The sequence below is a fragment of the Protomyctophum bolini genome (genome assembly GCF_963924005.1).
Source record: "Protomyctophum bolini genome assembly, chromosome: 7".
In the NCBI taxonomy this organism is placed as follows: Eukaryota; Metazoa; Chordata; class Actinopteri; order Myctophiformes; family Myctophidae; genus Protomyctophum; species Protomyctophum bolini.
Genome location: NC_137868.1, coordinates 23,765,708 through 23,790,847, shown reverse-complemented (window position 1 = coordinate 23,790,847; position 25,140 = coordinate 23,765,708). Strand labels below are relative to the sequence as shown.

At 42.8% G+C, this 25,140-nt stretch overlaps 1 protein-coding gene across 1 annotated transcript; it reads left to right on the top strand.

The window, feature by feature from the left end:
* The first annotated feature begins 683 nt into the window (after nt 1-683).
* On the top strand, nt 684-21,934 carry smarcc1a (SWI/SNF related BAF chromatin remodeling complex subunit C1a). The gene is made up of 28 exons (XM_080769023.1): nt 684-918; nt 3,402-3,521; nt 3,964-4,049; nt 4,492-4,573; nt 4,697-4,789; nt 4,913-4,982; nt 5,079-5,148; nt 6,168-6,243; nt 6,820-6,945; nt 7,271-7,389; nt 7,735-7,865; nt 8,327-8,386; nt 8,498-8,535; nt 9,314-9,435; nt 9,594-9,665; nt 10,094-10,207; nt 10,797-10,950; nt 11,126-11,236; nt 11,845-11,904; nt 12,268-12,526; nt 13,164-13,328; nt 14,993-15,051; nt 16,302-16,452; nt 16,965-17,140; nt 17,928-18,062; nt 18,984-19,257; nt 19,378-19,503; nt 19,670-21,934. Exons 1-28 carry the CDS (start codon nt 733-735, stop codon nt 19,759-19,761), a joined length of 3,327 nt encoding a protein of 1,108 aa, XP_080625149.1. The 5' UTR covers nt 684-732; the 3' UTR covers nt 19,762-21,934.
* The last annotated feature ends 3,206 nt before the right edge of the window (nt 21,935-25,140 follow it).

The window sequence follows — 25,140 nt, the reverse complement described above, 5'->3', positions numbered from 1 at the left end:
ATATTGGCGAGGTGTTCGTCTACTCTTGTCCTAATGTTAGAGGTAATTCCAGATAATCCCAGCCATCCAGCAGATGGCAGCAAGTGCGTACTGGAGTAGTCATCACAGGTTTACAGCAGTCAAACACTAAACAGTCTATGAGTTAAACACTAAACAGTGGGTGGAATTCGTTTTTGTGCAAGCTCCATATTTTATTCCAGTGGGTGAAAATCTTTCTCATAAGCTTCTGCAGTTTGAAGAAAGTGTTAGAGAAAGAATAGAGAAATAATGAAACAAGGAAAGGATAGTCAAATATTCTTTATATGAAAGAAATATGAATTATTTGATATTTCTTCAAACTGCAAATGATCATGGGAGCTTATGAAAAAGATTTTCACACAATGTATTTTAGTGATCTGTAGGCCACGGGAAAAGTGGAACAATGAACCCATTTGGTTAAATTTGTATTTGATTCCTCGACATATTAGTTAGGGGACCGGCCTTGGCTTAGTAGTAAAGGCAGAGTAGTACTATAAAATATTATATTATATATATATTGATTAATTCTATGAGTAAAGGGACCGGGCCCGCACCGAGAACCACGTGTTATAGGTAATCTCGCGCAGAGCCGATCTCGCGCTGCCAGACGTACGACTCCGCGATCGACATGTTTGCGGCTGCGCAGTACCATTCGAAAACTTGCACGGTGAGGGACGCCGTGGAGGAGAAAGACAACGCAGTGGACGAAACACAATGGCGACAACGGCAGCCACAGCAGGCGGAACGGGCTCGGGGGGACCGGCGGCCGGCCCACTCGGCGGCAGCACCGCGGTGGGACGAAAGAAAGACGGTGGCCCGTCCTCTAAATTCTGGGAGAGCTCGGAGACTGTGTCTCAGCTGGAGACCGTGCGGCTGTGGATCGGGAAGCACTACAAAAAGGTCTGCAGGCTTGCCTTGCACTAGCATTGATTTCAATGAAGGCCCGCGTCCCCCCGTGCACAATGGGATGCTAGCTTTTAGCTGGTCGTAGGATAGTCTGATCAGACGATTGCAGGTTGTTATTCATCCAGCCGTACGGGCAGGTTCTGTGTTGTGTTTTTGTACCAAACACGTGTCCGCACGCAGGCAAATACCTGCCACGGAATTGGGGGGACTTTTCGAAGATAGATCCGGCTGAACCCTGCTAGCATTTTGCTAACACATAGCTAAACAACGAGCCAATCAGTAGATGGATATTCATTATGTGGGGCAATGTTTACAGCTAAATGAATGTATCTACACAGTGTCTGGTTGGTAAGCTAAATTTATCTGAACTTTCTTGTCAATAAATTATGAATTTGTATCTTCGTGGCAGCCAGTAGCATATTGACTGAGTACCGAACAAAACTAATGGAGGTACTCGTGGTGGGACCCGAATGCATATAACTTTAAACAACTGTTGTTATCGGCGTTAAACAATTGGCTTACATGACTTGAACGAAGTGTAGAGAAAACACCTGTAGCTGGATTTCTCATGGAAGAAGCGTCTGGATCTTCAGGCGCTACTGTTATTGTCAACAAAGCTTCTCACACAGTGCGCGCAAGGCGGTGTTGCTGCCTTGTCAAACAAAGAATGCAATGTACTCAGTACTCTTTTACTGCTTTGATAGTAAACTTCACACACTCAAATACTTTATTTGAATGTAATAATGTTCAAGCGATACTTTTGCATGATTGAAGAATGGCACATTGTTCAAATACCGGTAGTTATCATTGGATATTTATAATAACAAGTAAAATTAGGCTGTAAATTAGCCAAGCAAAACGCACAATGTGATTGTCGTTCCACAGAAGGTGTGTGTGTGTGTGTGTGTGTGTGTGTGTCACTAGATTCTAGTGTCATAGACAGATGATAGAGCTGTCATAGACGGGGCATTTCAACTCAGTGTTCTGTACAAGAGAAATGGATTATAACTGCTTTGGTAGAAAAATACTGAGACTGCGAACATTTAACGTTTTAACCAGTCACCATCCAAGATTTGTCTGAATGAAATGAATGGTGATATAATGTGACTGCACTGACTGCAGGCGTAATGCTTCCTGTGAAATTCACTCGTGGTCTTAACATCAGAGAGAGCGTTGACATGCAAGGACCAATATCTGGCAAGTAGGGCTGTCACAGTTGACTATTGTCACACAAATAATTGTGATTAACGATTTAATTGTGTTTTGGGCATTTAACATTGGAACATTATGAATAAAGAATACATTTCTGTGTAAATACCTGAAATATACAAATAAATTACTGACATGTTCATTATTATTTATACTTGGTAAGCTTGTAGATCAGCTTTTTCAGCTTTTTTTAAAGTATGAAAAAGTTTCAACATGGAAAACGATTATGAAGATGATAATGAAATAATTGTGATTATCTCAAATAATTGCTTGGACAGTTACAGTTCTTGAATGATTACTGTAAATCGCTCTGGATTAAGAGCGCCTGCTAAATGCCTAAATTGTAGACTATTATGTAATAATTGTGACAGGCCTAACTTATCTGACCACTAGATCTGCATGATGTATATCGTTTTTGAAACTTTAATTGCAATATGAACTTGTACAATATGCAGACTACAAAGTGCTGCAATTTGCCAGTATTGCAGACCTTATCCCACATGCAATCCACTGCATTCCAATCTCACATGTGACATGCCTCGTGGTGTAAACATAAATAGAGAGGATTGCCAAAGCTACATAATCAACACAAAATGAATAATGTGGATGAAAATGTGAATGGAAGTAGTGTGGTGCATTGCGATTGGTGAATCGATCGAGAGGCTGCTGTATCGATAAGGCAATAAACAGCATGAATTATCTGGGTGACGAAGTGTTGCCAAACTTACCTCTGTTTAACGTTATCAAAGCCGGGGGGGGGGGGGGGGCTTTTATAATTTTGGGAGTTCATTGCAAGTTGCAATGAACTCCATTCCCAGACCCCTTGTTAGGATGTTTAGATCTCTGTGGGCCTGAAAGTGTTTCATTATTTGTGCAACATGGTCATTATTTTGAATAAACAACAAACGTATAATCGATAATCGTGGCCTCTGTATCATGAATGATACATTATCTATTGTGAGATTGCAAGCAATATCCACCACTAAATGGAAGACTTTCATACGGTGTGTGTTATGCCATACTACCATCACAACATCCAATAGGTCATTGTTGTTATTGCCATATCGTGCCACCCTGCTATCAACTAAACGGAAAAGACAGAAATATGCACTAAATAATCATTAACCCCATAACATCCTGAAACCCCCCATGTGTAAATTGTAATATAACATGTCTGATGTTCCATCATACATCTCTATCAGATTTCACCCTTAATATGAACGATAACTGTGACTGCTCTGTCAACGCTGTGGTTTGTCTTGTTCCAGTATGTCCAGAATGACTCCCCCTCCAGTAAGTCCCTGGCTGGCCTGGTTGTGCAGCTGCTGCAGTTCCAGGAAGACTCCTTCGGGCGCAGAGTCAACAACCCTGCCCTCACCAAACTACCTGTGAGGACGGACACACACACACACACACACACACACACAAAATGACACACAAAATGTTACCTAAAGCATCATGTTTAAGGCCAATCATTCCTTACTTGCCCCAAATCCTCCAGCCTTTCAAAGTTTTAAATTTGTGTTAAAATGTAGGCATTTAGCAGATGCTCTTATCCAGTGTGACTTACAAGTGCAAATCATAGTAAGCAGATTAAACAATATTAATGCAAGTGCATCCACTTAGTATCATAATGCCTTTGCCCTCTCTTTATACAAGTGCATCCACCTACCGGTAGTATCATACTGCCTGCCTCTCTGTCTCTCTGTGTCTGTCTGTCTGTCTTTCTGTCTGTCTGTCTGTGTGTGTGTGTGTGTGTGTGTGTGTGTGTGTGTGTGTGTATTAGGTACACTGTCATACTCTGCCAAATGTCTCCCTCTCCTCCTTTAGGCCAAGACGTTCCTGGATTTCAAAGCAGCTGGAGCTCTCTGTCACATCCTTGGCTCCGCCTACAAGTTCAAGAGCGAGCAGGGCTGGTGAGTCTGGTCTTTACACCAGCCGGTTCAATTTAAGTTTAGAGAACCACCTGTCCCATTGCCTTGCACCCGTATAGAGTCCTGACATAAACAAATGGGTTATCATTGCACAGTGGTACTGTAGCTGTCTTCCTACAGGATTCCCATGCGTGTGGAAGATCTGAAAGTCATATTATAAATCACTGGAAATGTTGGTGTTTTGGAAGTTTCAGAGGAAATGTTCTACATCAAGCTTGGCTTCTGCTGGTCAAGGATGTAGCAATCTTTTAGAGGAGTAATAACACAGAATTTCAAAGATATATGAGATCATAGTCATTGATAGCCAAAACAAGACCTAGTAACTTAAAATAGAATCACAATAATCATGTTAGGGGTTCCCCCACATCTAATAATTGTTATCTATTTATGTATAATCTTTTTGCTGTGTGTCCTCCTTGACCAGGCGCCGGTTTGATCTACAGAACCCTTCTCGAATGGACAGAAATGTGGAGATGTTCTTAAATGTAGAGAAGACTCTGGTCCAGGTACAGCTATGAACAATACAAAATAAATGTAATTTATACTTTGTTGTACTGTGTGTGTGTGTGTGTGTGTGTGTGTGTGTGTGTGTGTGGCGCCCATGCTAACCTAGTTGTTCTTGTCTGTAGAATAATTGTCTGACTCGGCCCACTGTGTACCTGTCAACGGACATTGAACAGAAACAGACCAATAAGCTCAAAGATATCATCAAGAGACACCAGGTGAGTGCTTCCTAACTGAATCCAACCAACCCAGGAGAGGACTGTCTGGACTGCTGCTCTATTTACATTGGCTTGGTCATTTATTTTTCTCCAATGCGTCCCTTCTGTTTTCTCTCTTTTCAGGGCTCCATCACCGATGATAAATCGAAGGCCACCCACCACATCTACCCCTCTCCCTCCCAGCAAGAAGATGGTAAATTATCATGGTCTTTTAGTACAGCCTTTTAGTTAGCCCTGGATTACAATGTGGCTGAATTTGTAACTGTGTTCCTGTTTGTGTGTGTTGCAGACGAGTGGTTGCGCCCAGTCATGCGAAAAGACAAGCAGGTGCTGGTCCACTGGGGCATGTACCCAGACAGGTGAGCAGGGACTGGCCTTAAATGTACTACTTACTAGGGCTGCCGTAATTGTCCAAAAATTGGATTCGGATATTCGTTTTAAAAACCCACGTGGATTCGAGCAATTCGAGCCATTCGGATTTCGGATTTAAATTCGAGCCAATCGGATTTTTTTATAATTATCTTTACACCAATACAACCTGAGACATAACATTTAAGATCGCATTGCTGGCGCAACTCTCTCTCTCTCCGCGCATTGGTGTTGCTGAAAACTGAGATGGAACGGAACGCATACATTCTCCCTTCTCCAGTAAAACATTTTTCTTAAATGAGCAATCCTACCACACAGCCTTATCAAAACGAGACACGGAGGCAGTATTAATTCACAGAACAGAACACTGCATTGCTGCTGCCGGGGCACCACATTTCATCCAACGTTATGAAACTTTTTAGCTGGCTAGCGCCTGTGCTCCGCTGTTATGCTCAAATTAGTGACCCTAAAGAATTCTGAGGCAACATGGCTGGAGACGAGGCAGCCCAACTGCGTTGCGCTGCGCTGTATAGTCTGTGTTTACTGTTTAGGAAATGTGCGAGGCAGCTGATTTATTCTTCAATGTATGCCGTTGTCGGCGTGGCAAATATAACTAATCTACAAGCTCACAAGTCACAACGCTTACCCATGGCACCGAAAACTAATAATAATAATAATAAATAAATAAATATTTTTTATTATTATTTTTTATTCGAACCTTAATTTTATATATTCGGTTATTAATTATTATTTTTGATTCGAACCTATATTCGGATATAGAATATTCGTTGGCAGCACTACTACTTACTGTATGTGTCAGAAGAAAGTGAAGGCTGGAATGAAATCTTGTAATGCACAAATACTGTATTAGTGAAAAGGCACGGGTCCCATCAGATCGCTTTTGTTAATCTGAAGGTAGTAAGCTTTTTTGCTGTGTCTACTACTTTTTCTGTACATTGATTCACTCTGTGCTCAGTACTAAACTGTGACTGTTATTCTGTCTTGCTAGTTATGACACCTGGGTGTCCAACAGCGAAGTGGACGCCGATATAGAAGATTCACCCAGCTCAGAGAAGCCCTGGAAAGTGAGCCCACACCAGTTATACTGCAAGAGGGGGAACCCTGTTTACATTTAGGGCAGATGTAGTGCTGACTGTAATACCCTGCTTTGAAAGCATATTATTTGACACACAAATAAATACTCTTGTGCCACCCAGTGAAACATATTTTATGTCTTACTCTCAGCCACTTTAGTAGCCAACTCAACTTTAAGGCACATCAGAGGCACAATAGAACTACAGAGGCCATTGCATACCATATCGGCAAAGATGTGGCACACAATTAGCAACAACAAAAACATCATGAGCATCATGGTCAATAATTGTGATTACAGTATGAAGTGAAATGATCATGATTATCCTGTCAGCCATTATTGTGCAGCCCTAATATAAGCTAATGGTTAATTTATACTTGGTCATACCACGCCTAAAGTATAAATGGCAGTTGGACATCATCACGGATGATTGAGCTCCTCTCTCTGCCTTCTTCCTGTCCTGTCTTCTGTCTCCTCCTGTCCTGTCTTCTTCCATTCTGCCTGTCTCCTCCTGTCCTGTCTTCTTCCATTCTGCCTGTCTCCTCCTGTCCTGTCTACTCTCTCACAGGTACATGCTAAGTGGGTCCAGGATACAGATGCCTTCAACGAGTGGATGAATGAAGAAGATTACGAAGTGGATGAGAACAAGAAACCAGTCAGCTTCCGCCAGAGAATCTTCCCTCGGGAGGAAGAGGTAAGATGCGTGCCGTGTGTGTGTGTGTGTGTGTGTGTGTGTTTGAAGTTTCCGTCCACAAGGCTTGAGTATGCCTTGTAGATTGGGTGCTGTCTGTATGTCTTTCCACACGTCCGTTTGTCACCCATCCTTTCCTCGCTCTCCTACCTCCCGTCTTCTCCCCACCACCGCATCCCTCCCTCCTCCCGTCCCTGCTCTCCTTCTCTCCCCCTCAATCCCCACCTCGTGTGTGCAACCGTTCCATTCTCTCATTCTCTGGCTCTTTCTCTGTCTCTCCCATCCTCCATCCCTCGCTCTCTGTGCCACGTGGGGTTTGTCTGATCAGTCTTCCCGTACACCCGATCGCAAGGAGCGCAAGGCCAACTCGGCTGGCAAGAAGAGGAGGCGATCACCCTCGCCACCCACCACCCCCGCTGAGTCCCGCAAGAAGGGAGGCAAGAAGGGGTAAGGGTGTCACTTTCTTATTTGGCAAGTGATTAAACACACATATGATGGTATAAATCACAAGAGGGGATAAATAATATATCTTTATAAATATGTGGATGGGATTCCTTCTCCCAAAATAAATATAATTCACTGAGTGAATTATGTTACGTACTTTTATTACTGTTTAATAAACTGGATTGATTATTGTATTTTGTCTCAAAGTAATTACCATTCATGTCATACAACTGGATTATCACTGGATTATCTAAAAAATATATTTATCTGATCTGTATTTTTCACTGACTGTTGAATCTCTTGGAGTTGACATGTATCCTTCTCGTTTTCTCTTTTTCTGTGTTATAGTAACCCAAGCCCGCACTGGAAGCGCCGCGGCCACCGAGGTGAGGATGACGACACAGAGGAGGACCTGACTAAAGACATGGATGACCCTTCCTCTGTCCCAGGCATGGAGGAGGTCACACTGGGCAAGAACGGTAAAACATCAATAGGCCTTTGTCATTATTTTCTTGTCTGTGTCATTGTATCTTTCATATGCTGGGATAAGGACACATAAAAATCCACTCGGCTTGAGAAACGGCAGTCAACACACACACACAAACACGTCACCTCTATGTCCCACCCTAGAAATCATGAAAATGGCCACCAGGGATGTTCAATCAGAGTTCAGTACTAGGCTCTAGCTTGATATACCCTGAAAGAGGTCTCAAATAAAAAAGTGAAAACGCTTTCTAGATCACGTCCCATCTGTTATGTCCCACTTTCCGTCCAATCTATCCCCACGTCCTTAACTTGTAATTTGCTGTCTTCCTTGAAACCCCAGAGTGCAAGATAATGCTTCCCTGCCAAACAAAACCGTGTTAGTTCATTCTTTTCCCCGTGCTCTGTTGTGTCTGTGCCTGCTCACCTAATTATTTTATTTTCTTCTCATCTGCAGTGAATTCAAAGAAAGACAGTGAACACACTCCAGTGAAAGGAGGGAATGTGGCTGATTTGGGTAAATGCCTTTTGATTTGAATTCAGGCTTGATCTGCTTAAGTTCCAGATATTGGTTATGAACCATGTCATATAACGTTAACAACAATGGAAATGTTTTGTTTTTTACCAGATGATATGGAGGACGACTCTGTGCTGTCAGGTGGCAAGGTAAAATATTAAATGTATTATTTTCTTCTGTTTTCATCTTAAAGGTTTTTGTTTTTTACCCCTCAGCAAGGTAAGATTTCAATACACACAGAACTGTCAGGTCTTAAGTGAAGCACCAAAACGTCATGAATATTTAACGGCATATAACATAGCTGATATTTCACAAAGCAAGTCCACGATGGGCTTTCTAAAAGTGAGTAAAGCATCACTTTTTAATCAGAAGTCGTCTGGTACCTTCCAGAATGTCCCTGACTCAGGTTAATCAGAAGTGGTTTGGTACCTTCCAGAATGTCCCTGACTCAGGTTAATCAGAAGTAGTTTGGTACCTTCCAGAATGTCCCTGACTCAGGTTAATCAGAAGTAGTTTGGTACCTTCCAGAATGTCCCTGACTCAGGTTAATCAGAAGTGGTTTGGTACCTTCCAGAATGTCCCTGACTCAGGTTAATCAGAAGTATTTTGGTACCTTCCAGAATGTCCCTGACTCAGGTTAATCAGAAGTAGTTTGGTACCTTCCAGAATGTCCCTGACTCAGGTTAATCAGAAGTGGTTTGGTACCTTCCAGAATGTCCCTGACTCAGGTTAATCAGAAGTAGTTTGGTACCTTCCAGAATGTCCCTGACTCAGGTTAATCAGAAGTCGTCTGGTACCTTCCAGAATGTCCCTGACTCAGGTTAATCAGAAGTAGTTTGGTACCTTCCAGAATGTCCCTGACTCAGGTTAATCAGAAGTAGTTTGGTACCTTCCAGAATGTCCCTGACTCAGTTTTGTCTCTGGCAGGAGGATGAGGAGCAGGGCAAGGCCGAGGTCAACCGGCTCATTGACTCTGGAGAGGACAACGTGACGGAACAAACGCACCACATCATCATTCCCAGCTACGCTGCCTGGTTCGACTACAACTGGTGGGTGGAGACCTATAACAACTCATTTGACACAGACCCCTTATAAATATAACTATTCATAATATTCAGCCAAAGGCTATAATGATCTTAACCTGCCAAATCGCTTTTGTTTTGTGTGAGAATTTGTTTTTTATTTGTCATTTTATTCTTCCCTCTAGTATCCATGAGATTGAGAGGCGAGCCCTACCCGAGTTTTTCAACGGAAAGAATAAGTCAAAATCTCCAGAAATGTGAGTCTAGTGCAGTTGCGCGCACACACATCTATGCAAACAAACAAGACATCATGGACACACACAAACACACACAAGCCATTTTAAGCGGCAGTGGCTCAGGAGGTAGAGTGGCCATCTTGGAATCGGAAGGTTCCCGGTTCGATCCCCAGCTCCTCCTGGCTGCGTGTCAAAGTGTCCTTGAACAAGACATGGAACCCCTAGATGCTCCTGATGAGCAGGTTGGTACATCGCATGGATTCCTCTTCCGGCAGTGTGAATGTGAAACACATTAAGTGCTATGGACAAAGTTGCTATATAAATGCAGTCCATTTTAAAAATGGGTAATTTAAATTCAGTTTCAATATTTACTTTGATATCTACGTTGGTTTGTTATTACTATCACCATGATGACCCCCCCTGTGTTGTTTTACTCTGTCCCATAACAGCTACCTGGCCTATCGGAACTTCATGATAGACACCTACCGTCTGAACCCACAAGAGTACCTCACCTCCACCTCCTGCCGAAGGAACTTGACTGGAGATGTGTGTGCAGTCATGAGGTGAGCTGGTGGAACAGAGTTTAAATCCCTTACCTCGCCCTATGTACCATATAGGTTCTGAGTTCACTAATGTTAATGGAATACTTGGCCAAAATGGAAATCTAGTTATCTAGTCATCCTCATACCATTTGATCTGTGGATGAACTTTTGTCCACACAACTCATACATGTTGCTGTCAAAAGTTAGCAATTTCCGATGACGTCCCACTGTTGCGCAACATCGAATGTTGTGCAACAGACTCTCCCAGCCTGTGGGGCGATGCGATCGGTTTTGATATCAATAATCTCCGTCCTTTTGATCAATCTCCGTCCTGGGGCGTTACTAATTGATAGGGCGGAGAACTCCGTCCTGTGCGCTCAGGGTGTAAGCACATGCATTCCATAGGGGTGGACCACACAGGACAAATGGCATCATCAACTTGCGATGAGAGTTGTCCCTCGTAAGTAATTTTAGTTAGAGGGAAATGATAATGTTTTAAGGCTTATTAGCCAGGAATCCTTTTTAAGCGTGCATAATTAGCATTATTGTCACAATGCCTGGACAATGATGCCACTACATTTTTAAACACAAACACTGTCACCTCTGTCAGGGTTCATGCCTTCCTGGAGCAGTGGGGTCTTGTGAACTACCAGGTGGACTCTGAGAGCCGGCCTTTGCCCATGGGACCCCCACCCACCCCCCACTTCAATGTGCTGGCCGACACTCCCTCCGGCCTTATGCCCATGCACCACCGACCACCACAGGTAAGAACATAAGAGACAGAGCCACAGTACGATGGCAGGTCTGTAAAGGAATATGGATGGAGTGAGGGAGAGAAGACTACCTCAGAATAGACTGACGGAAATGGAACAAGGAATAGGAGAGGGAGAGAAGAGATGGAGAACAATGGGCTGATTATGACATTTGTCTTTTGTTTAGATCCCCCCTAACCAGCAGATGCTCAACTTCCCAGAGAAAGGCAAAGACAAGCTCACTGACCTGCAGAACTTTGGCTTGCGCGTAGATCTTTATGCAAAGAAAAATTCCAAGGTAAAGATTTGCTTTTAAATATTTTCCCACTTGTGTGTGTGTGTGTGTGTGTGTGTGTGTGTGTGTGTGTGTGTGTGAGTGAGTGAGTGACGGGAATTTGGGGATTCATCGGATGAATAATGGAATGTAAAAATGTCATACATCCCTTTTTGAGGCAATCGTATTTAGAGCCTTTATACATCTTTGAATGAATGAATAATTGTTTAACTCCTTTTCTGTGAGCGAGATTGATTTATGGTCACAGATCGCCTAGGACGAGATCGAACGAGACCTTAGTTTATAATGGCGTCATCGTCGCCAGGCAACGCTTCGCTTGGTGACGTCATTGATTATTTTCCTTCATCTATGACTCGTTCGATTTCGTCCTAGGTGATCATACAAAACATCCATGTTTTAGGAGGTCGAAAACATCTGCCATGTGCCCCGGATATGATTCCGTGTTACCGGAAGCACTCCAAATCAGCTGGTTTCACATCAAAATAGGGCTGTGCGGCTTGAAAACCGCCCGCTCTGAGCCAACAGCACCATCTAGTGGTCGGCACGGAAAGAGTTTAACATGGGGTGATGTTGAACAGAGGTGTGATGTGTTTTAATGTCCGTCTCCACAGAGTAAAGGTGCAAACGCCACAAGGGAATGGACTGAGCAGGAAACTCTACTTCTGCTGGAGGTAAGTCCCACAACCCTAATACTGACCCAGTGAAACCACTTCTACATACATATCTATAACCACACAGCTCTGAAACCACTTCTACATACATATCTATAACCACTGCTCTTCCTCCTTACATATCTTTCATCTGTCTTGTTTCTCCATTTCCGCCAACTTCCTTTCCCTTTTATTCTCTTCTCTCACCTCACCCCTATCATTGCTTCATCCCCCATGCATTAATACAATATACTGTATATCTCTACATGGTTAGTGACTTGCTTCGCACAAGGGCCACCCAAACGAAACACATTGTTGGTATCCTTTTTATAGAAAAGTGCCCACCACATCACATAATGTCGTGGTTATCTTCACTCCCTTCAGGCACTGGAGATGTACAAGGACGACTGGAACAAAGTGTCGGAGCACGTGGGGTCTCGAACTCAAGACGAGTGCATCCTGCACTTCTTGCGGCTGCCCATCGAGGACCCCTACCTGGAGAGCACGGAGGCATCACTGGGACCACTGGCCTACCAGCCGGTTCCATTCAGTCAGTCTGGCAACCCTGTCATGAGCACTGTGGCCTTCCTGGCCTCTGTGGTGGATCCCAGAGTGGCCTCTGCTGCAGCTAAGGCAGCACTAGGTGAGGATATGGAGAATCAGTCAGTGTGTTGTTTCCTATTCCTATGTCTTATTTATGACATTCCAGTCATACCATATTATAGAATTAAACAAACAAATTACGAAATAATTAAAAAATTATTAAACGATTGCTGATAAAGGCAGTGAGTGATGAGCATGTACCACCGGGGTTGTGGCTCTTTCAGAGCGGGAACTCTGGGGAGAGGGGAGGGAAAAAAGAAAAGAAAAAAGTTCCAAAAATGTTGTATGCTATTTTCTATGTGAAAATTACCGTAATAAAGAAACTTTGATAAAATAAAAAAAAGAAAGAATCAATAACCAACTAATCTTGGTCTTATAGGTTAATAAAATGTATATTAAAGCTGAAAAATAAAATATGTTATTTATTATGTTGGTAAATGCGAGAGCCAAATATTTTCTGAGGTGGTACTTAGTATAAAAAGGTTGGGAACCAATGTTTTAAATTAATCACATAATCATTTGCAAATTGTTTTGACGGATTAATTGATTCTCAAAATAATGGTTACTGTAATCATAGTTGCATACAGTATGATTGCGGTTAGCATGCACTGTGTGAGAGTCCATTGCTTAAGTAGTAGTTTCAAAGATTTGATGGATCAATCTCATCCCTCTTTCAGAGGAGTTCTCTCGTGTACGTGAGGAGGTGCCAGCAGAGCTGGTGGAGGCACATGTGAAGAAGGTGCAGGAGGCTGCCAGGAGCACTGGCAAGGTGGACCCTGCCTATGGCCTGGAGAGCAGTGGCATTGCGGGTACTGCCCCCGAGGAGCCTGACAAGACCGCCGGTCAGTCATTTCATTTATTATTCCCCCTATATAACACATTCCATCCAACATTTTGTATTCATACTTTCATAGCAGAAACTTGAGAAGACACGAGCAGGTTAAAAAGGAACGAAGGCAATGCATGCATGTACCACTGGTTTGGTAAGGGAACACAGATTATAAAAGACTTGTGAGCTTCTGATATCTGTATTCTTGGATCTGGCCCCTGGAAGGCAGTAGAGAGCTATGTTACTGCCTTTTATGGTGAACATTCTGGATGTTTTCAGACGGCAGGCAAAAGTCACCTTCATGTATTCATTTTTGATCAAAATTTTGCTTTTTTAAGTCTTCTCTGCTGATGTTTATCACCCTAGTTTTTGTTAATTAGTTTGTTTCTTTTGGACACAAACAAAGGTTTTACTGTGCATAATGTATGTCTCAGTTTGGCCACTGGGAGCTATACATGGCCTTGAGTTACTGTGCATGTGTATGTGTGTGCATGTGTACGTTAACCATGGCTGGCTGCCGTGGTAACCGGTGGATTAAAACGGCAGTGGCAGATGGGGCGAGAGGAGGGGCTCAAAACTGGGTCAGCTCTCTCTCTCTTTCTCACCCCCTTTTTAGTTTCTCTCTCTAACATCTGCCTACACCTGAATTACTGCATTCTGTAAACACATTCGCAATCAATAAGCTGCTTTAAATGCTTTCACTGCCCACTTCAGCACTCACCCAACACAGGAGGTGATCAATATTAAAACACTCACAACACACACAAGTGCACCCACGACACGATTTAACACTCATGGACTGTTAGGCATGCGTGCACGCACGCACGCGGACACAACACACAGGGGTTGAGACACTGGTTTCACATGATTTCCCTCCCTTATAGACTTTGACTGTGTATTTTTAAGCCATCAGCTGGTAAATTATGGGGTTATGGTATGTCTATGTAATAAGTAGGCATGTAACGATACACTCAACTCACGATACGTATCACGATACGATACGTATCACGATATTTTCAACACAATGATTTTTTTTTAATGATTTATCTTCCCCCATTTTTTCACAATTTTTATTTAACTACATTGCAAAGATAATTGCCTTCCTTGATGTATTAATGAGCATCAATAACGACCATCACCTGGGCACAGTCACAGACACATATACAGCTCCCCTCTCCAGGCCTCTACTGTCTCATTTCTCTCCAAAATCATGTGAATATGATGGAATATGATTACAGCTGACATTTCTTATCACACACTAGCCCCCCCCTAAAAATAAAAGAAAAGAAAGGTTTTTTTTTCTCTTTTTGTTTTTGAAAATCGATTTTTTTTTTAAATAAATCGATATATATCGTCGGGATATAATATCGAGATATCGCGATATACGATATATCGTTACATGCCTCGTAATAACACCAGCAACTATCCTTGCCCTATTTTTATATAGTATATATTATGTTACATATTGCTGCCAAAGCCTTGTAATGTAGCAAGTATCTTGTGCGCTGATCATAATTGTCTTATTTTGCCTTGGGCAGCCTCACGCCAAGTAAGCATTTCATCATACCTCACTGCATGTGGCAATTAAGTTGAACACGACCCCACACATGCACATCGTTTTCATCGTGTGAGACGAGGAGTTGTTGTGTTTTCTGATGACCTTCTTTGTCCTTCCAGAGACCCCTGTAGAAGCCGAGAAGGCGGACACAGACTCCGACTCACAGCAGGGCGATAAGGTGAGACCACACAAGAGACTGTTCCATCTGAGTTCCACTGAGCCATCTGTCACTATCAGGGACCCTAACCTGTCAAAAACCCAGAATTTCAAATCCAGTTATACAATATCAGACTTGTTTGGTCAACATTTTCCACAATACAGTTGTGATCTCTTGAATCTAAGAAAATATCTTAATTGAGCTATCATAATTCTACTCTCATGTGTCCTAAATATAAGGGCTTTATTGTGGGTCACCAGATCATGACACGTTTTGTGTTCCTTTGAGTTGACACCACTACATTGATTGCAATGATAAGAAGTGAGTTGCTCCTAATGCAGTTTGATTTTAGTGTCCTGAGACATGACTGGGAATCCTGCCCTAGCTTTTTTCCCCCTTTCTCTTTTACATTTACCTCTCTCTTATCTCTGGCCTTACCTCTCCATTTGTCTTTCTTCAAATGTTCCTCGCTACCACATTCATTTTCCACTCATTCACATTAGGGTTGTGTTCCATTGTTTAGGAGACCCGGGGGGGGTAATGTAAAAACATTAGCTAACATTAACATTAACTATGCTCCACTAGCTTATAGCTCCATCATTAGTACCTATTAGCAATGTCCACACATTGATACTCCTCCCGGGATTGACCAAAAAGTGACTCATTGAATGCAAGCCGGTCAGTAAACTTTGACTATTGGTCACAATGCCCTAAACTTCCCTGGCCACATTCTCTATTTTTAAAGAGATCAAGAGATCCAATCTATAGTCCAGGTCCTGGATAAACGACAGATCAACATTAGATATAAATCTGAACACTTTTTATTGATGCTTTCAATGTTTCAATCTCTGTCGATCTTCATCAAGAAATTCCTGAGAACTGAAGACCGAATTGATCCTATACATGATGATTATAATAATTATTATTACATGATGATTATGATCATGATAATAATAATATTATTATTTTGTGTTGCACTGTATTGCGCTTGTTAATTTTGCGTGCTCTAGTATGGTTACTATTACATATTTAATGTCTCCCATTTTCTACTCTGGCTTTTATGCCCCTCATTTCTCATCATAACAACACATTAGCTTGACACAAATGTGTGTGTCTCTCTCTCTCTCTCTCTCTCTCTCTCTCTCTCTCTCTCTCTCTCTTGTTTTCTCTCAAACTTTAATGCCTCCTCATCTACAACCATGATCCTTCCTACAACTATTAAAGTGCATCAGTCTCATCCGTCTGTGTGTGGGTGTGTGCTTGTCCATCAGGCGGAGTCTAAGGATGAGGCAGAGAAGCCCAGTGAATCTGCAGAGAAGGCGGATAAGGTGGAGGGAGGAGAGAAGGTGAAGAAGGAGAGCACTGAGACCTCTGAGCGCGAGGAGGGAGACAATGAGGGAGGAGACAAGACTGCAGCAGCAGGTACACCGGCGCCAACAGCATACATATAGGAGAACATATAAATCACACATCCTGTATGTACTCCATATGTACCTTAAAATGAAATGCGGAATACAAAGTGCGTCCTGTATCAGTTCATTACGGGACACGTATTTTAGTTTCCAAATACGGGACGAGTGGTATCCCCGCAGTTTGGAAGATCCTGGTGACGCAAAGCCAAGGGTTATTGATTCCCGACCAGCTGGGAAATCTTGGAATTCCCGGACTCTTTTGTTGCGTACCGGTGGCACATGTCCCGCGGACCAGCAACAGTCCACGTACCGGTTGCACATGTCCCATGGACCAGCAACCGTCCACGTACCGGTTGCACATGTCCCGCGGCCCAGCAACCGTCTGCTTAGCCGTGTTTGGGAACCTCTGCTCTATCACACATACTCTATGATGCCAATGCTAACCTCCCTGCTCCTCTTCCCTGCTCTATCACACATACTCTATGATGGCAATGCTAACCTCCCTGCTTCTCTTCCCGTCAGATAAAGACAAGGAGGAAACAATGGAGACGTCGACGTCAGACCCGGAGAAGGAGGAGAAAGGAACGGCAGAGGAGGGAGACGACAAGAGGAAAAAGCTGGAACTCGATGTCGCTGGCGAGGGCAACATCGCCACCGCTGCTGCTGCTGCCCTGGCTTCTGCCGCCACCAAGGCCAAGGTGAGGTCCCACCCACCCTGGACAGCACTATGCCCACCAGTGTTGACCACTTAAACCCTCTATACTTAGTGAAACGAACCCGAGTTGCAGCTGTACTTTTTTCTTTTTCTTTTTTCACTCTACAGCAAAGCTCTTTGCCAAAATTGGCTGATTTACAAGCTTGTAGATGTTGTATTTTTACTGACTAAAAATGGTGGTATTATATTAGTGAGGACCGGAACATTGCATTGATTACATTTGATCATTATATCTTAGTATTTAGACCAAAAAGGTATAGGCTGAAGCCAGTGGCTTATTTTGCCTATCCTATTTACATCAACAAAAATAATAATACATACAATACATCTACAGTAACACACATTGGGGGGGGGGGGGGAGTAAACAAATGGGGAAAACAGACAAACAGAGGAAAAATAATACAAACGAACAAAATACAGGAAAAAAAGAAGAAAGAAGAGAACACAAATTTGATCACTCAGAATTCACAATTGCACATGAAAATAAAGGTTCTACAGTTTTAGCATTACTATATCTTAATGAGTATATACTTAATCAGTTATGATTTTAAGGTGGTAAACTATATTGTTAATGTTTTATACATTCTTTTAAATGTGTAGATTGAACTGCACTTTTTTTAGTACATTGTCCAGGCCGTTCCACAGATTCACCCCTAACTGGGAATAAGAATGTTACAAAAGATTTCAGTCTTTACAGCGTCTGAATCAAACTCACATTTGGATTCAAATCCAGATTGAAACATAGATTATAAATGTCTGCCTCTCTACAGCATCTGGCAGCAGTGGAGGAGAGAAAGATCAAGTCCCTGGTGGCTCTGCTGGTGGAGACCCAGATGAAGAAGTTGGAGATCAAGCTGAGGCACTTTGAGGAACTGGAGACCATCATGGACCGGGAGAAAGAGGCTGTAAGTCACAGTGCACATTGTTACCTCTAGTAAAGACCTAATGAATACAAACTGATTAATTTTGTTTTATAAAATTAGGGTCTGGAAAAGATCCCCACATTTGTAATACAAGCTGTTGGGAGGAAGGCTGCGTTTTCCCTGTTCCATGCTAAATCCGGAGAAGTGGGACATATTATTGCTACTTTTCTAGAAAAAAGAAAAAAAAGCTGTAATGCAAATTAAGCAGTTTTCAGTGAAAGGTCCAGAGAAGTAAGTGTGTGTGTGTGTGTGTGTGTGTGTGTGTGTGTGTGTCCTTGGAGACAGCAGCGAGAGTGTAAAACTCTGTTCATGGTGGAGGCAGCGGGAGTGTAGCCCAGTTTAGCAGCTGTAAATAGTGCATGAAAAAAAGGCCCTGCTTTACATAAACCCTGTAACACTAGAGAGAGGTGGAAAGAGAGGCCAGGCTTGCTATGCTACCACACTACCACAGGCTGTAAAACACTATCCTCCTTAGCACTTGAACACACACGTCGCCTTTGTCAAGCACACAAACTTACATACCTTTTACAAACGGGGGGGAAATATGTTTTCCCTTTCTCATATATACACATTCTCTTTTCTCAAACATAACGGCAAACTGTTTGAGTTTCTCCCCTATCCTGCTGTTTTGGAATCAGCCTTGGGTTGCTCTCCTTGATGTTCCCTCTTTCTGATGTCTTATTCCACTGCTCCTGTTGTGATAGCTGTTTTATTTGGCTTGTTTGACTGAAGAATCTATATTTGGATGGAAAGTATATTATATCTCCACATGTATATTTGTGCAGCAATAAAGCCAGGTAAAGAAAATGCAGTTAATCAGGGGGGAAAAGAATCACATGGCCGTTAGAGCTCATCCTATATTTAAATCTATATTTATCTCCATTCTCATTCACTGGATCCTAGTTGGAGCTGCAGAGGCAGCAGCTGCTGACTGAGCGCCAAGCTTTCCACATGGAGCAGCTGAAGTATGCTGAGATGAAGGCCCGTCAGCAGATGGAGCAGCAGGCCGCTGCTGCCGCTGCTGCTGCCCAAGGGCAGCCTGCCGGTCCTGGTCCCCACCATGGACCACCTCCTCCGGGCTTGCACCACGGCGGACCCCCGCCCGTTGCTGCAATGCATGCTGGTTTCTCTGCGATGGGGCACCACCCCATGGCACCACACCACACGGGACAGACAGGTGAGAGGCACCAAAGTAAAATAAAAAGTATCAGAACCGGTTCAACCCCGGTGGCTATTGTGTCCTGCTCTCCTCAACCCTGGTGTCTGAATTACAATAAGATGTTTCTCTGGCATGCAGGACCACTGGGACCAGGGCAGACCATACTTGGGCGCATGATGCCTGGGCCACCCCCTGGCGGCCCCCCGCCTGGCGGCATGCCTCCCATGATGGGTCCCCGCCACCCTGGAGCTCCAAACGGCATGTGTTAGTACAACGCTTCCTACGTGTGTGTGTCATTTAAAGACAAAATCTTATCGTAATTTGATTATTTATTATTTAATTTACGTATAGCTTTTCCTAGTGCAATATCTATGAAATCTGTATGCGCCAGACGCTGAGGTCTCTAACGGCAGCATATTTTCTTTCTTAGACCCTGCCCCAGCACCTGCACAGCCTGAAGCCATGCCTCCTGCTCCTGTGGGCCCTCCTGCTCCCCCTGTTGGACGAGTGGCTGACAACTAACCCTCCCCCCCCCCCCCCCCCCCCACATCCAATGCTATGTTTCTGCAGTACAGGAGGCTGCAGTTTCAAGACTACATTTCTAGGCCAACGTTTCTAGGTCCCTAGATGACGGCAATAGTAAACAAGGCAGGCACAGGTCAGCGTTGTCCGAGTTGCATACCAGAGAGAAGCAGTTATCTATTTTGAAATAGCATTTGTTTTAGTTCCATATAGGGTCCTAGAAATGCGGTTCTGAACCTGCAGAATCTTATACTACAGTACAAGACGTTGTGCGCGCACACAAACACACACACAAGCACAGATCTCTTAACTTCAGACCCAATGATGGCCTTTGCTACTGGCTTGGTATTTTCTACCCCAACTCTCAAAGAACTCCCACAGACACACAAAACATACACTCAGGACTCATTGGCAAGGGTCATCCAAACTGTATCGCTCGCGCGCGCACACACACACACACACACACACACACACACACACACACACACACACTTCCTCAGGGCACACCGGCGAGGTTGCTGTAACTGCTTTCCTCGTCTATTCTAGTAAAGAACACTGTTATTTCCCCAGTTAAGGTCAGATACATGCTGATATACTGGCTAGTAAAGGACTATTTAGTGTTTTAGGAAACAAGATAAGGGAATTGAATAAGACCCTTTCTCACCTTTCCCCTATAGATGATGTATCTTATGTCAAATTACACTGTAGCTCTTTCCTCATGTACACACACACACACACACACACACAGAGCTCTTCTTCCCTATCCAAACACTAGGTGGAGCTAGTCAGGCCTTAAGGCCAGTTAGAAGATGAGGTGTATGGTCTGTAACTGACTGTGACCCATGCATGCCCACTCTTATCTGAGGGGATGTAGACGGCCCTCACTCTTGGTCTTATTGAGTATCTACCTCTTGCTCCTCTTAAAATGATACACTGTAGGTGTGTGTGTGTGTGTGTGTGTGTGTGTGTGTGCGAGCGACTGTGCGTGTGTGCGTGCGTGCGCCAGAGGGGTGTTTGATGACTGTTCCCTGGCCTCTGTCTTATGGGTCAGGCCACCGATGGATGGGGAGCACCCAGAAACCTCACAAATCCTCCCCACGCCTAGCCTCTGCTAGCCAGGCGTGTCACTATAAAACACACACACACACACACACACACACACACACACACGCTCTCATGCAAGTGCAGTATACTAAGCTGGATGCTCACACTGAAGACGACCTACACACCAACCTAGCCAGACCCTGCCGCAATGCACTGAAGAAGTACACAAAAATAAACAGGCATAATCCCCCCACACCCTGACCTTCATAAAGCTCTTTTTTACCAAGAGTGAGATGTGAATGAAAAGCTCAGTGGCCTGGGCTTCTAGCTGTTTTTAGGTGCTGATGATGTAGCCACTAGCTGCCACCCCTCCTTTTTAATGCCTAGTGCCCGCTAACCTACCTCGCTTTCACCCCACTCCAACAGCACCATGTTCACATTGCTTTTTAAACACTAACTACTTGCCCTGTTCGCTAACACTGTTAGTCAAGGTGGGAAATTAAATGCTGCCCAGCATGTTGTGTCTGTTCTCACAAACCACATTGGCCGGTAACCAACCAACATCTAAGAAATGCCATTTTCTTCTGAACATCTTGGATGTGTCGGCTGCCTTGTTAGTATCTGTTGGCTACCTCTTCCTCTTCTTGTCTGCTAGCTACCTCTACTAGAATTCTTCCTCTTGCTATCTGCTACCTCTTGGCATACCCCTTTGCTACCTCTAGTAACCCCCTTTCCTTTTTTGTCTGCCCACATGACTGTTGCATCACTGACTGGACCATCACAATTCTTTCAATTAGAAAAAATACATTGGACCCCCCCCACCACCACCTACACACACACACACATACATTCTCATCCACCCAATCTCATCCTCTCACTCATGTCCCCCATTCCACATATTTTGAGGCTGTTTATATATCATACAAAAATGACGAGAATCCACTTAACATATATTATCTTTTATTGCTACTTTTGTGTTCTGGTTAATGTATTTTTAAGAATAAACTTTGTGTAGATTGAGTTATTTGGAAGTTTGTAGCAATTGTTTTTGTTTTGTTTTTTGTCTGTTTTTTTAATCAGGTCTGTTGTGACTTGGACACACTGTCGAATAAACTTTTTTTGTATGAGATTGATGTCTGGGTTTGAGCTTATTTCCTCAGTTAAGTGTCCAACCAATTTACGTGAGGACTATTATAATTTATATCTCCGAGGAGAGAAGTCTGGTTATGACGTGTGGAATATATAAATTCAGATCTACTCCTTTGACATACTGGCAGCATGTACAAGACATTTGGAAGTCTTAACAGGCTAATCTCTAAACCACTCCTTTTTAGAATTCACTTTTATATTGGAAGTCTCAATGGAGGTGCAGGGATTGGGCTGAAACCGTGTCCAAATATGGAGGTTATTGACCTATTACTGATAGAATTAATAGAATGGTCACATTACGTACAAGACCCACATAAAACACGACACGTTTTGAGCTTGTATATCTGCTATTTTTGCTATTATTTGAATTGAACTGAATTAGTTTTGCTATTTTTTTGTTGGAATCCTGAAAAGTAACATTTTTTATTTCAAATGCCTTAAATTTTTGTTATGTTAACTTTATGAACTAAATACAAAAAAAGACTAACATTTGAATACTACTCATTAAGCTACTAATTTAGACTAAGTACTTCTGTTGTTATTGTTTGGGGTTTTTTGTTTCGCACCTATAGCTTGTAGCATATCTATGGGCAAACGAAGGGAAAATTAGTTTAGCAATGGCCATCATTTAAATCCTAATCCCGGTCAACCAGTGCTACACTATAATCTGGTGAGATTCTGCCTGTGGATGTTGACCATGGGCATGTTTTGAGAGGGATAAGCACCTTGGTGTGATGGCATGGGGGTTGTGCCAGATGAGTGGGGCCAGGGCATGGTGATGGAGAAAATTATCCTTTTTATCTGGGCTCAACCTAACACTAATAGTTGTGCCTGTCTGGCCCCCTTACTCCCCTCTTCTTCTGTAGCTACCTGATTTAGGAGAGTTTGCTGATAGAAACCAAAATAGCCCAACCTCAAGGGTCTAGTGAGCAGATTGAAGCAGACCCTGGCCTGGCCAACCTTTTCCCCTTTTCAACCACACAGTTCTTGAACATCTTGATTCCTATTTGTGGCAGACAGCCCTTCACCACTCTGTGAGCGTTTGTCTCTTAAAGGAACACTTCACCACTTTTGAACCTTTTGAAAATATTAATATAATTGGTCCTCACTAATGTTCATGATAAAATATCACAATTTTTTTCTACTCTGTCTATGAGGGCTGTGGGCAGTTCAGAAACCCGTCCACCAGTTACATCATCGTTAGGCAGATTTGTTTCAAACAAGATTTTTTTTAAATATATTTAGATTTTTATTATTGTGAGAATGATGTAGTACAGGACATGCATGTGTATGTTTGAATGTGGGAAGGGAAGGGTTCAGATCTTTTATAAATAATTAACATGGTGCCGCCCCTCTGGCCTCCCACATCTGTGCTGATTCTGTCTCCACCAGTGAGCTTTATACTTCACAACTCAAGCATCTCTCTCTGACCACACTTTGTCACGAAAAGGAAGCAGTTGCCAACTGATTTGTGCTGTATGCTACATGCTCATCAAGAGGATTTAAGCCAAAAACTTAAACAACCTACAGTATACATGCTTTTGATTTTCCAATAGGTTAGTTAGACTAATAGTCTATTCTCAGCCTTTCTAGGAACAAAGGCTGAACACCAGTTCATAGATCTCTGCACCGGTTAGATTGCATTTATATAATGTACTCTCAAAAAGTCTGTTCCCAGATTTAAAAAAGAAAACGAAATAAAACATGGGAGGCATTTAGTTATGTAATGTCTCCTGAATCTTTCTCCAACTCCACTTTTAAATTCAGGCTAAAAGAATATTTTTTTCCAGTATAATTTATTTATTAATACGACTTCACATTCGACACACACGGTCCACACCCCCGCAAGGAATGCAGTGCCCGGTATCAAGTCGGGCGGACCCACGGTTCTCCAGAACCACCACAAAAGGCTCTGGTCAGGCTCTGCCATTGGGAATCCCCTCAGTGGGAATCCCCTCACCTGTGCAATTGCCAGCCTCTGCCTCAGCCAATTGAGGCTCAGCCAATTGAGGCTGCTCTGGGAATCCCCTCAGTGGGAATCCACTTTTCACAGTCAGTCAGTTTGCCCTCTTCAGACACAGGCAGACAGGCAGATACAACAAAGATCTCCATTGTTATGTATTATTTAATACTAGGGACTTTATGTAGTAAAGAATATTAGAATATTAATATCAACCTTCGATATAATAAGGACTATACCATAGGCAGAAAGCCGAATGGAAGAATGCAAGTAATTAAAGTAGGACGAGTCTAAGACCATAAAAGCCATAAACCATTGCGATAACCTTTGAATTAGAAGCACATAAATGTAGTTGTGTAGAGACCGTGTAGTTGTAATAGAGTAAAACCTTTTAAACCAAGTAAATATTAAACTTGATCTTTAATGGTATAATGTTAATCTTATAAACATGTAATACTATATTAATAAACCTTTTAAGGATAAATACTTTAGAGGGGAAAATACAATACTTAAAGAGTAAAAGTATACAGAGTATACCAGAGTAGGCTACCGTAGAAGAAATGACACACACAAGAAAGAGAAGTCCACCACTGCGGCATAGGGTTTTTAAGATGATATATTCCATTTATAATAATAATGTTTTCACAAAGGGGCAGATAATGTAGGCTGTAGGGCGCCACTGAAGGTGGTAAAATAATAATAACAGGAGATATCTAACTGGGAGAGAGGAGTGATATGAAAGTCAGTGGGACAGTGTGACATATGAACACGACATCCGCAAACAACAATCCATCGTCCATGTGGGACACAGACAGTTAAAATGGGTGCTATGACAAGTTGACAACGGGTATTATTAGGTTCCAAAGTTGCATAGTTCTCAAGTAGGCCGGTGGCCGACGGGCACGTACAGGACTAATTTTCATAAATGATGTCGATTTTTTCACTGTGAATAAAACTATCAGCCTGTATGAATGAGGCATCCACTACTGGCTATGAATGATTTGATACAAAGGCGCTAGCCCCTCCTATATACAGGTTTAATGTTTGTTTTCAGTTGAATATTTGTTTTAAAAAACGCCATTGACAATGAAGTAAAAAAGGCAAAGAAGTTTAGGAATAAGGGGTATATGCAGTGATGAAAATAGAGCCATCTTGTTTTTCTTCTTTTGGACAAATCCCCCCAAAAAAGTAAAAGAAATGGTTGTCTGAGCAGCTGTCATGGCATT